This window comes from Schistocerca nitens, chromosome 8 (genome assembly GCF_023898315.1).
Source record: "Schistocerca nitens isolate TAMUIC-IGC-003100 chromosome 8, iqSchNite1.1, whole genome shotgun sequence".
In the NCBI taxonomy this organism is placed as follows: Eukaryota; Metazoa; Arthropoda; class Insecta; order Orthoptera; family Acrididae; genus Schistocerca; species Schistocerca nitens.
The window spans coordinates 380,716,984-380,729,280 of record NC_064621.1 but is presented as its reverse complement, the minus strand read 5'-3'; the positions used below and the strand labels follow the sequence as shown (position 1 = coordinate 380,729,280).

The 12,297-nt window shown below is 41.1% G+C and overlaps 1 protein-coding gene across 1 annotated transcript in view; it reads right to left on the bottom strand.

Moving 5' to 3' along the window:
- The window catches only part of LOC126199581 (uncharacterized), a 252,274-nt gene that overhangs the window by 61,574 nt on the left and 178,403 nt on the right, over positions 1-12,297 (bottom strand). The window contains exon 14 of the mRNA XM_049936505.1: positions 6,092-6,198. Within this exon, the coding sequence (XP_049792462.1) occupies positions 6,092-6,198 (107 nt within the window). The remainder of the gene's footprint in view (positions 1-6,091; positions 6,199-12,297) is intronic.

Genomic DNA, 12,297 nt, shown 5'->3' with positions numbered 1-12,297 from the left:
ACCTGCACGGCGCCAAACACGCATACGACCATCATTGGCACCAAGGCAGAAGCGACTCTCATCGCTGAAGACGACACGTCTCCATTCGTCCCTCCATTCACGCCTGTCGCGACGCCACTGGAGGCGGGCTGCACGATGTTGGGGCGTGAGCGGAAGACGGCCTAACGGTGTGCGGGACCGTAGCCCAGCTTCATGGAGACGGTTGCGAATGGTCCTCGCCGATACCCCAGGAGCAACAGTGTCCCTAATTTGCTGGGAAGTGGCGGTGCGGTCCCCTACGGCACTGCGTAGGATCCTACGGTCTTGGCGTGCATCCGTGCGTCGCTGCGGTCCGGTCCCAGATCGACGGGCACGTGCACCTTCCGCCGACCACTGGCGACAACATCGATGTACTGTGGAGACCTCACGCCCCACGTGTTGAGCAATTCGGCGGTACGTCCACCCGGCCTCCCGCATGCCCACTATACGCCCTCGCTCAAAGTCCGTCAACTGCACATACGGTTCACGTCCACGCTGTCGCGGCATGCTACCCGTGTTAAAGACTGCGATGGAGCTCCGTATGCCACGGCAAACTGGCTGACACTGACGGCGGCGGTGCACAAATGCTGCGCAGCTAGCGCCATTCGACGGCCAACACCGCGGTTCCTGGTGTGTCCGCTGTGCCGTGCGTGTGATCATTGCTTGTACAGCCCTCTCGCAGTGTCCGGAGCAAGTATGGTGGGTCTGACACACCGGTGTCAACGTGTTTTTTTTCCATTTCCAGGAGTGTATATGGATCAAAGATTCACTGCGACTGCGAGAGAGAGAGAGAGAGAGAGAGAGAGAGAGAGAGAGAGAGAGAGAGAGGGTGACTATCTCTGCCTCGTGATATAAAAACTCTGAGGATATAATGTGGAATATTACGTGTACTATGGACTTACTTACTTCTGATTTAGCAATTGCGGAGAGGAATCTGAGGGTATGATCGCAGCTGAACTATAATTAGCAGCATTGTTGGAAGCTGCAGTTTTGAAAAGGGAATGTAATTTGATTAATTATAATAACATTTCATCTCATACAATAGGATTATGTATCCTGAAATGTAGCTATGAAGATCATTCACGGAAAAATATAATTTCATGAATGGGAAAGGTACGTTGAATTCTTTGGTTATTTTGACTTCTTCCTTGTCTGTGGCTCTGAACATTATTTGGTATGTTGTAAATCGCAGGAAACTTCGTATCAAGGCAATCAGTAAAACCTGCACCCCGGTCGTTTGTATTCTATTTTGAGAGATTAATTTCTGGATTTTTATCGAAATCTGTTCAAAACAGTGGGGATTTTAACTGCTCCATGTGAATACATTTACCAGTCAGTCGTATACACCAAAAATAACATTGGTAATTACTGCACAAACAGCTCTGTCCATGAGCATGCAACAAGAGATAGACTCAATTTACATTCACCAACAAAAAATAAACTTTAAACTCAAACCAGCATTTTCTACCAAGGAATAAAACTGTACAATAAATTACCAAAAGAGATTAAAGAAATTGCAAAAATACACTTATTTAAAAAGGCAGCTATAAAGTACCTGTTATGCAATACATTTTATACATTGTAGGATTACTTGGATAAAAAGGAGTAGGGATTTGATAAAAATTGTTATACAAATAAATAATAAAAATAAGGATTATAAAACATCCAACATTCAATTTTTTTCCCTTCTTTTTTTCCTTCTTTCTTCCTTTCTAAAAATACTTACCCCCAAGCTATGCATAGCACAATACTAACACCTCTTCTTTTTTCTGAGCTCAACATCTCAGTCATTATGGAGGGATGCTGACTCAGTTTTTCAGGATAGCAAATGGGAAGTTGCGGTACAGAAAATGGTGCAGAGATCACCAGTGTATGTGTGTGTGTGTGTGTGTGTGTGTGTGTGTGTGTGTGTTTGTGTGTGTGCGTGTGCGTGTATGTGTGTGTATTGAGTGATTGAGTGAAGTGTTATGAAATAATGTGTGTATAGTGTGTGCAGTGACTGATAGTGAGAGATGAGTGAACAGTGTGGTATTACATTATTTAATAATTTATTTGTTAAAAAAGTATTGTATACCAGGAGTCACTAGAAGTCCGTAGATATATGTGTATACGAATTAGCTTATTTGAAATTGCTCTAAACTATTAAATACTTTGGCATGTCCTATATCCTTGTAAAAAGAGATCTACGGATGAATAAACCTAGCTACTTCTACTTCTACTACTACTACTACTACTACTAATACACAGCTTGGACACTGTTTGCCACGCTGCAGAGTGAGTACGTCATAGCACCCAAGACGGCTTCCCAACGGATTGCGATTGTGCCTCTGACTGTTTTAAGAATTTTTAGAGTCGACTATCACCGGAATTCTGCAGAGCCATAGGAATTTTATTCTAGATGCTGACTTCGATGTCGAGAGGCAGACAGAATATGATGACGAACTGTAACTGCCTAGTCATTTTGTTTTATAGTCTTGAGAATGCAAACAGGAATTAAATTTGTACGTAGGAATTAGGGATATTTGTGTTAAAAATATTTGGGAGGAGACTTCTCTCTCCCAAAAGTTTCCGTTCATGTAACTAGATAGCATTCAGTCATAATAATTTAATTTCAATTTAATGGGGAGAGACGTTAAAGAAGTTTCCCTCCCCAAGAACGCGTCGTGAGCCTCTGTCTGCTCCTCCACCCTCTCTGACAAGCCCGAAGGCAGAACGAGGGTGACTTCTTATGCCGCACACTTTCGATCACCATCGCTGATGATTTCTATTCAAAACTGAAGCAGTGGCTGGGTTCGAAAACATCCAGTGCGATTTCTGAATAAGAAACCAGTTGCAAAATCCTTTTTTAATTTATTGTCTTCCGGAACGTGCCCATACAGTCATCTCAACACTGGAAATGTTAGACCATAGTTTGTTTTGACAATGGTGAACATACATCGTGCGCTGGCACGAAGTTACAAAGGCTTAACAAAGGACAGATTAAGATATAAAATAAGTTTTACAACCTCAGTATAGTAAGACGAGTAAACAGGATGAAAATATAACGCTGGATACACAGAGGTAGTATGCTAAGACATTTCTACCGTTAACTCAATGAGAAATGTTAGATCAGCGTTGGTACACATTTTCCAAACTCAATACATAATAATCGCTACGTATCTAAATTAAAAATAAAACGTTCTTTTGTATGTCTTGTAAAAATTGTTTCAAAAGCTGTCAGTTGAAAATTTGTGCAGGTCTGTAAGTACCATCTAGACAGAATATGAGGACACTGTACAGTAGTCAAGTTTGGGTACTGCAGCCACGCATATTGTTACACGACTATTCAGGCACATACATATAGGAGGAACATAGTGACACATTTACATGCTCAACGTTCCACATCCTGCTGAGTAGCATTTGAAAATATATTTAGTTGACTATGCTTTGGTCTTCCCCTGGCATTCAAATTAGCAAGAGCTTTAGATTAGCTGCTCAGGGAGCTGTATCTTGATGTTGGCTCTATTGACGGACTCATATAGTATTTTATACATTGCACTATCATTGGATGTTAACAAGGTTTGGAAGCTGCTTGGGAACTGATGCTCAAGCGCCCGAAGATTACTTGCAAGGACGATGCGACACGTGTTTTGAGGAAATTGTGAGAATATATGGTTATGATCTTCTTCATCTTCGCAAACACATACAGGGGTGGCTCTTAGGATGATTACGTCATCTGTCTTTATAATCAGAATGCGCATGGGGTTATCCCTTCCTACTTCGTGGGGTTGTTTATCCATGTATGTAATAAATTTCATGCCAGTTGGCGTGTTTGCAAGTCGTCTTCAAGGTGTTGCAATTTAGGCTTGTCAGCAGTAAAATTCCGAACGATACGTCAACCACATTTCGATTCCGTCCAGAATCATTTTCTCCAAATTTTCTTTCACTATGGTTCAATTTCTTTCGAAACCGTGTTCTAAATGAACATTGAAAAGCTATTTTCCATGTTCGTGGCCGTTGTCACCTCTAGTTACCTGCTTTTAGTGCATTCAGAGCTTCTGTAATTATGCTCTTTTGATGACGGAAGTGTTTCATGAGAATGGATGCAGTATATGAAAGTTTTCGCTATGGGCTGTTCAAAGTAACTATTTTGGCATTATTTGTCCCATAGATTTCCATCCAGGAAAACCACAGAGAAATCAAATGGAAGAGGGAACTGAGGTTTGGACTCGATTTCTCACTAAGGGAAGCCACGCTCAATCATCTTTGTTTTTGTTTCATTTACTATTCATATAAATTCAGTGCTTTGTAGCTAGCCCATTTCCTTCAACAGCTTATTCTCGTCCAAAATTTACCTTTTTTCCCCTTGCTTTACAACTATAGCAGCGTAAGATGCAGACCCGCAGGTTACAAATATGCATCTCTCGTTCTTTAATACAAGCCCGTCTTTCTTCATTTGCCACATTATATACTCCCATTTGCCTTCTACTGATATTGTTACTTATTTGTATGTCTACTTATATCTCAGATAAGATTTTTCAAAGTTTCATTTCAAGTATCCGCCTTCTAGTTTGACAAATTCCATACGGGATATGCGTTTTTATTGACAAGTATTAGGTCAAAATTGATTATCTGATATGTTTACATTTCGTTTAGTCAAACTGATTTTCATCCATTTGGTTCCTGATTTTTCCGTTTCTTCTTCCGTATGTTTGCTCTGATCAACAACATAAAAAAATAAAATTTTAGGCTGATTGTGTGTAAACTTCCTATTCCATCATTTGTAGGTGGTTTGTCCCATGGATTTTGTAGGCCGCCATGAATATATGTTCAATTTATAACTATCTTACTATTTTTAGTAATTCTGAAATTTGTTGTCTTGTATGACAAAAGGTATTCGTTACACTGTTAAACTACGAATTCTGTAATTGAAAGGTACCCTTTTTATCGATGCAGTTATGTATGTATGAACTTATATATGCACAGAGATATGTAGGTCGTTATGTAGCTAGGTAGATAGGTGGGCAGGTATGTCGGAATTCATCTCCACCCTATACGATTCCAGGCTTATTTTCTTGCGAACGCTTTTTCCTTTACTATTACTAGAAATTTAAAACACTCGGTTTCAAATAAACTGGTGATTTACAGAACTTGTGACAAGTTAGATTTAATTTAGATTTGTTTTGTAATTCTGACACAGTTAAGTGTCTTTTCCAGTAGATGACAATCACGGTTTGAAAGTGAAAGTTTGTGACGCATTGAACTGGCAGAAAAAATCTTCCAATAAAAAGATTTTTTATGCACACGTAGCTCAAACTGGTATTTTGACTCTGCATCAGTGGCAGATATACGTGGCAACATGAGTGTGAGGAACAGTATTCGTGAACTTGGTGTCAACAGCCAAAATACTGTCCACACGCTGACCACCATACTGACAAGTGCTGTGCATTCCTCTCGCGGTATGAAGACGTGAGTAATGAGTGTAAACGAGTCATGGGAGTAAAAACAGAGCAGAAGACGACTAGCCCCTCATCACTGTTGAGAAAATAGGTTTGCTTGGAGAAAGTGAGGGGAAGCGAAATATTATGGCCTGTTTGGAAATGATCCAAACATTCACATTCAGTAACTTACGGAAATCGCGAAAATCTATCAATAGCTGGGCGGTGATTTGAATCCACACTGCCCGAAATGCGAATAGTATGTCTCAACACATCCTATCGCCAATGAAGACAGAAAGAAGTTTGTTTTAGGTACCCAATGTCTTTAACCTGCCAACTAATTTACAGGAATGACGACTGTGTGTTTTATGATTACGGTGGACGCGCTCTCATTGTGAATGATCACTAACAGGGAGATGTCACAAGACACTCACTGATGATGGAAGTTGAGTTTCTGTACTATAAGTGGGAATTCACTTACATATCAAGAAGTGTTTCACTTTATGTTATTTCTGAATGTAATCGAAATTAAATGCCAAGCGAACTACGGGATAGATTTCTTAATTAATCGTACAATATTTCATTGTGGGTACTGTACACAACCGTTGTAGCAAGTTGTTCTGTTTCGGTGCAACGGAAGAAACAAATTTACTTACCTCCATGTGTTCCGGTTTTTGGATCATTACCACTGGGTACGGTCCAATCCACGCTCGGAAGATTGGCCCGAGCTTTGCGACCAACTCATCAAATTTGCGCACTCGATCTGGGAACAAAAAATGAAACACGTAACACGTCATCCAACTACTCACGTCTCTAAGCCGATGAACAGAAAAGGAAATAATTTATTTTTGTACTACAGACGTGAAGTTAGGTATGATTCTTTTACTTTTGCTTTACATCCATTTTTATGTATATGCAGATATGTGCTTGTATTTGTGTATAGGGAGATACGTCGATGAAGCGAAGCAAAGATATTACCTTGCAATGTTACGGTTTCGAAAGAGCTAGGAGGGCCAATTTGAGCAATCAGACAATTGAGAAATGGAACATGTTCTTCTTTCCATTTCTGTTTCGCCTCAGAAGGAGGTATTGAAAATAAAAGTCGATAAATACAACCAAGAAAAATCTGCGAGACAGTTAGGTCTTCATAAAGACAAATCAACAACCAGGTATATAGAGAAGGTGTACAAATCTACTGAAACATAAAATTCTAACCTGATAACACTACAGAACCTTCTGTAAAAATACTAGTTCGTAGAATGCTATAGTAGATTCGTATACTAAAGGAATGTTTACAGACGAGAAAATGGGCATCGAGGGTTTGCAAAGAAAATGATGAAAACTGAGTTATGCAGTTCACGATGAAAATAGTGAACTTCTTCTCCGTTGGTAACATGCGAGAACGAAATTAATAATAAAATTATGAAAACGACTCTTGTGTGACATTGCGGAAGAGTCATCGACATACACATGTGGATGTCAGAAAAATCTGTTGTGGATGACTTTACCGATAAGCAGATTGCTCCCCATAGGATTACGTAAATTTAAGCCCTATTACCATGCAAAGGACAACTAAATTAATTTATTTTATTAAAAATGGGTGGATCTAGCGTGTGTAAAACAAGGGTGATGTAATTCGCAAGGTGGTAAAATAGGGAGTTAGCAATCTACTGAATGAAACAGTGGTCACTAAAAGAGTGTTTTTATTACAGTTAGATGTAGACTTCAACACTTCTCCTTTCCCCGTCGTTGTGGTTGTCTGCTGCAGGGGATTGCAGCCACTCTAAGTCCATATACCGACTCGCTCTCCTTTGTTCATCTAGCCTCTGCTCAATATGCAGCCAGTGGGATTTTTAACTAAGTATTTAAGCAATACTCCAGAATAAGAAATTACTGTGGAAACTTCGTGATTAGATATGGAAATCATTGATGGCAACTGCAACCATACTAGTACTCTAATTTCTAGCTAAAAATTAATTTGAATTGGCTGGTTCTATTAATTTAATGGAGTTTGATTGTGGTACATATCAGTTTTGACAACAATGGTCGCATAACATCGCTCCTCTATCGGTTTCAGAATTTGTGCAAATGTAATTGCACTTAGAGTTGTCATGGCGTAAGTACATCAAGGAAATTATCACCGTTCTTTCATAAGGTTTGTGTGGCATTAAGGACACAGATCGTTAGGTAAGGGAGAAGATTTTTACAAGAATACATGTTACCAAATAATGCATTCACACTTAGTGTAAGCCACAATAGATTCCACACTAACTGGTAGTGTGAAGGTAAACTTTATTTCATGGAAAATCATGTTCAAACAGAGCAACAGCCTCACATATGTTCTTTCATTCTTTTGGTCAGTTTGACAACTATTGTCCTTTACTTACATTCCTTATTCTCACTCATTTATTATGAAGTGTCATTCTCTGACAGCTTAAAAACTAATTCAGGTACTCTCTTTGTTGAACACAGAATTGTTAAATCATATTTACCCTTACTTTATACAATTAAATATTCACTGTCCTTCAGACTCTTCAACAGCATATATGTATATCATAACACAAGTAATATCAAAATAGAAATAATAGAAACGTGCATGTATACAGGTTATCAGAAATAACTTCCATTGTCTGTGTGCATCAGAAAAATCGTGTTCATTTCCGTAGTAGTGACACATAGAAGTAGCATAAGACTTATGCTAAAGCATCAAATAAGTTTTGTATCCTTCACGTGATGGTACTCAAAATAACACAGTATTTTTGATCAATGTGAGATTTTGCACCTAATATTCGATGATTATTGCATTTACGCCTCCAACGGTGTTTTTATTAATCTACCATCAGACTGGTAGTTCCTTTATATTGGAATTGCAGTGTACCTATTGTCCAATGTTAAGGCCTGTAAACAAATTTAGAAGCCATCTAATATTTTAATGCTTATTTATCAGTCCCTGTTAAAAAAAACCTAATGCACAAGTTTATCATTGTTCTAGGTCCTTTGGTTTGTTCGTCACATAAGGTAGTTTCTCCACTAGTCTGACATGAGGAAACGAAATAACAAGTTAAAGTTCACTGGTACAAGCCTATGTTCATTTTCACTGCAGAGCTGGTTTTGAGTAATTATCAGCTGAACTTGCGAGATTCATCTCAGCACAAAGTTTATCCCATCTTCTTCTCGTCATGCATTAGTTTCCATTCAGTGACCCAGGTGTTCATATTGTTTATCATCACATCCTATCTACATTCATAATTGTTTAAGTCTGTGATTTGGTTACTGCTATTCTTTCTTGTGTTAATTATTGTGATTTGGTTAATGCTATTCTTTCTTGTGTTAATTATACACAAGCTGATGTTATCTAGCACATGTTCAGTCATTCAATAACACTATGAAGTTCATGGAAGCTTAAGTAGATTGTGGTGTCCTTTCACTTGCTCAAGAGTTCGAATATTATTTATTGCTTGAAAATGAGATGAATTACACAGTCCCTTTTCACTTAGCGAACAATACTGGCTCAAGATAAAAATAGAATTCATACCTCTCTACAATCTTCCTGTGTAACGTGTAAGTTGTCTCTCACACACACTACTTTATATTCATTCACCACAGTCGTCATAGTTCAATGTTTCATACAGTATAAAGTTATTTCATTGGGTTATGTGGCCTATACGTTATGAATATCCCTATAGCGTCCACTTGCAGACTTCACGTAGAATGGTTATCCACCAGATCTTTTGAGAAGCATTTCTGGCTCATTCGTTTTGGATATTGGGCAGACAGCTTAATGAGAGCTTCTGGCGTAGCAGTGGCAGGATTACAGTGCGCTTTCCTTCAGAACCAGTTCATGACAGCAAGCAGCTCTGTCAGCTCACAGCGCTAAATCTATGACCCCTCTATTACGTCACTACTGGGCGTGTCAGAGTTGGATTATCTGAGTGTGGTGCGATATCACAGGCACTGCCATGTTATTGTCATGCCAAACTCGTTTTTCAGACTCTAGGTGTTGCCAAGGTCATAGGCCTCGCTCAGCTCTGGTTTTCCACATGCCTTGTGCCCTGTGATGCTTATCCTGACCCGGCTGTCTCTCTTATGTATCTCTTCTCGATCCCTGACTCTTCCAATCTCGAACAGCGTTACAAAAATACCTTACAAACAGACAAAGTAGAACAGCGTTACATCCGTTTGTCATAGGTTATTCCTCGTCCCCCCTATAAGTCACGAAAATTGTAATACATCTTTTCCTTATGAAGTTTAATTTAAGCTTCATGTTTTATAACTATTTTGAATAAACTTTAATCCAAAAGCACAATTTACATTGGCTTTATTTACAGACAGATCGACGTGCACTCGGTTTGTCTGCAGGGGGCCTCATCCAAGATGTGGAGGCGGCCTTGCCTGTGGCTATCGAGAGTACGGGGTGCAGTCGTCTGCAAGTAGTTGCTCACGTCGGCACCAATGATGCCTGTCGCTTGGGTTCTGAGGCGATCCTCAGTTCGTACAGGCGGCTGGCGGATTTGGTGAAGACCGCTGGCCTCGCACGCGGGGTGCAAGCAGAGCTCTCTATTTGCAGCATCGCTCCCAGAGTGGATCGGGGTCCTTTGGTTTGGAGCCGAGTGGAGGGTCTCAACCAGAGGCTTCGTCGACTCTGTGACGGTCTTGGCTGCAGTTTTCTAGACTTGGGCTATTGGGTGGGGAATTGTAGGATGCCCCTAGATAGGTCATGGGCAACGGCCTTGCCGCGGTGGATACACCGGTTCCCGTGAGATCACCGAAGTTAAGCGCTGTCGGGCGTGGCCGGCACTTAGATGGGTGACCATCCAGCCGCCATGGGCTATTGCCATTTTTCGGGGTGCACTTAGCCTCGTGAGCCAATTGAGGAGCTACTCGACCGAATAGTAGCGGCTCCGGTCAAAGAAAACCATCATAACGACCGGGAGAACGGTGTGCTGACCACACGCCCCTCCTATCCGCATCCTCAACTGAGGTTGACACGGCGGTCGGATGGTCCCGATGGGCCACTTGTGGCCTGAAGACGGAGTGCCGAGATAGGTCAGGGGTGCACTACACAAAGGAAGCGCCTACTCGGGTAGCAGAGTACTTGTGGCGTGCACATGGGGGTTTTTTAGGCTTGGCAGTAGTGCGAGGTGTCCTGATGAACCAGTCGACCTGCAGGCAGGGAAATCAGGACGCGCTCAGTGTAAAGACACTTCAGCTATCTAGATATTAGCAGTAAATTTTCAGAGTGTTCAGAATAAAGTTCTTGAAATTACTGCCTTCCAGGAAGCGCGTGGCGCGCAAATTATTCTCGGGACTGAGACCTGGCTGAACCCTGAGATAGGAAGTTCTGAAATATTTAGTGAGGGTTGGAACGTGTATCGGAAAGACAGATTAGACACCGTAGGAGGTAGTGTCTTCATTGCAGTTGACAAAAATATTGTGTCTACTGAGGTCGAAGTTGAGTGTGATTGTGAAGTTATCTGGACACGTTTAACAAGGCTAGGACAAATAAAGTTAATTGTTGGGTTTTATTACCGGCCACCAGGTTCCACCGTGACTTCTAGAATCATTCAAAGGGAGTCTACACTCTGTATCGCAGAAGTACCCGGATCATGCTATATTAGTCGGAGGCGACTTCAACTTACCTAGTATAGACTGGGATGTCTAGAGATTCATCAAAGGTGGTACAGACAAGCCGTCGTGTGAAGTACTTTTGGACACGTTATCCGAAAACTGTCCTGAGCAGCTAAATCGACAGCCAACGCGTAATGGAAATATTTTAGATCTGGTAGCCACGAACAGACCAGACCTCATCGACGGTGTCGGTGTTGAGACAGGGATTAGTGATCATGATGTTGTCATTACGTCTATGGTTACCAAAGTTAAAAAGTCGGTCAAGAAGGCTAGGAGAGTATTCTTACTAGAAAGAGCAGATAAACAGTTGTTAGCATCCCACTTAGCAAATGAATCAACTTCATTTACTTTCGGTACGATGGACGTGGAAGAATTATGGACAAATTTTAAACACATTGTAAATCTCGCACTGGAGAAGTATGTGCCGAAAAAGTTACGGACGGAAAAGACCCACCGTGGCTTAACAGAGCAATTCGGCGAATGCTCAGGAAGCAAATACAGTTGCACTCGCGGTACAAGGAAGATCGGGAGAATGAGGACAGGCAAAAGTTAGTAGAGATTCACGCTGCTGTAAAAAGAGCGATGCGCGAAGCATACAACCACTACCACCATCATACCTTAGCAAAAGATCTTGCTGAAAACCCAAGGAAATTCTGGTCTTACGTAAAATCGGTAAGCGGGTCGAAGGCTTCCATCCAGTCACTCACTGATCAGTCTGGCCTGGCAACGGAATACAGCAAAACGAAAGATGAAATTTTAAATGTAGCATTTGAGAAATCTTTCACGCAGGAGGATCGTACAAACATACCGCCATTTGAGTCTCGTACAACTTCCCGTATGGAGGACATAGTGGTAGACATCTCTGGGGTTGTGAAGCAGCTGAATGAGTTGAAAATAAATAAATCGCCAGGTCCCGATGGGATTCCAATTCGGTTTTACAGAGAGTACTCTACTGCACTGGCTCCCTACTCCCTCGCGAATCTCTTGCCCAACGTAAAGTCCCGAGCGACTGGTAAAAAGCGCAGGTGACGCCTGTATATAAGAAGGGTAGAAGGACGTATCCTCAAAATTACAGACCAATATCCTTAACATCGGTTTGTTGCAGGATTCTCGAACATATTCTCAGTTCGAATATAATGAATTTCCTTGAGACAGAGAAGTTGCTGTCCATGCATCAGCTCTGCTTTAGAAAGCATCGCTCCTGCGAAACGCAACTCGCCCTTTTTTCACATGA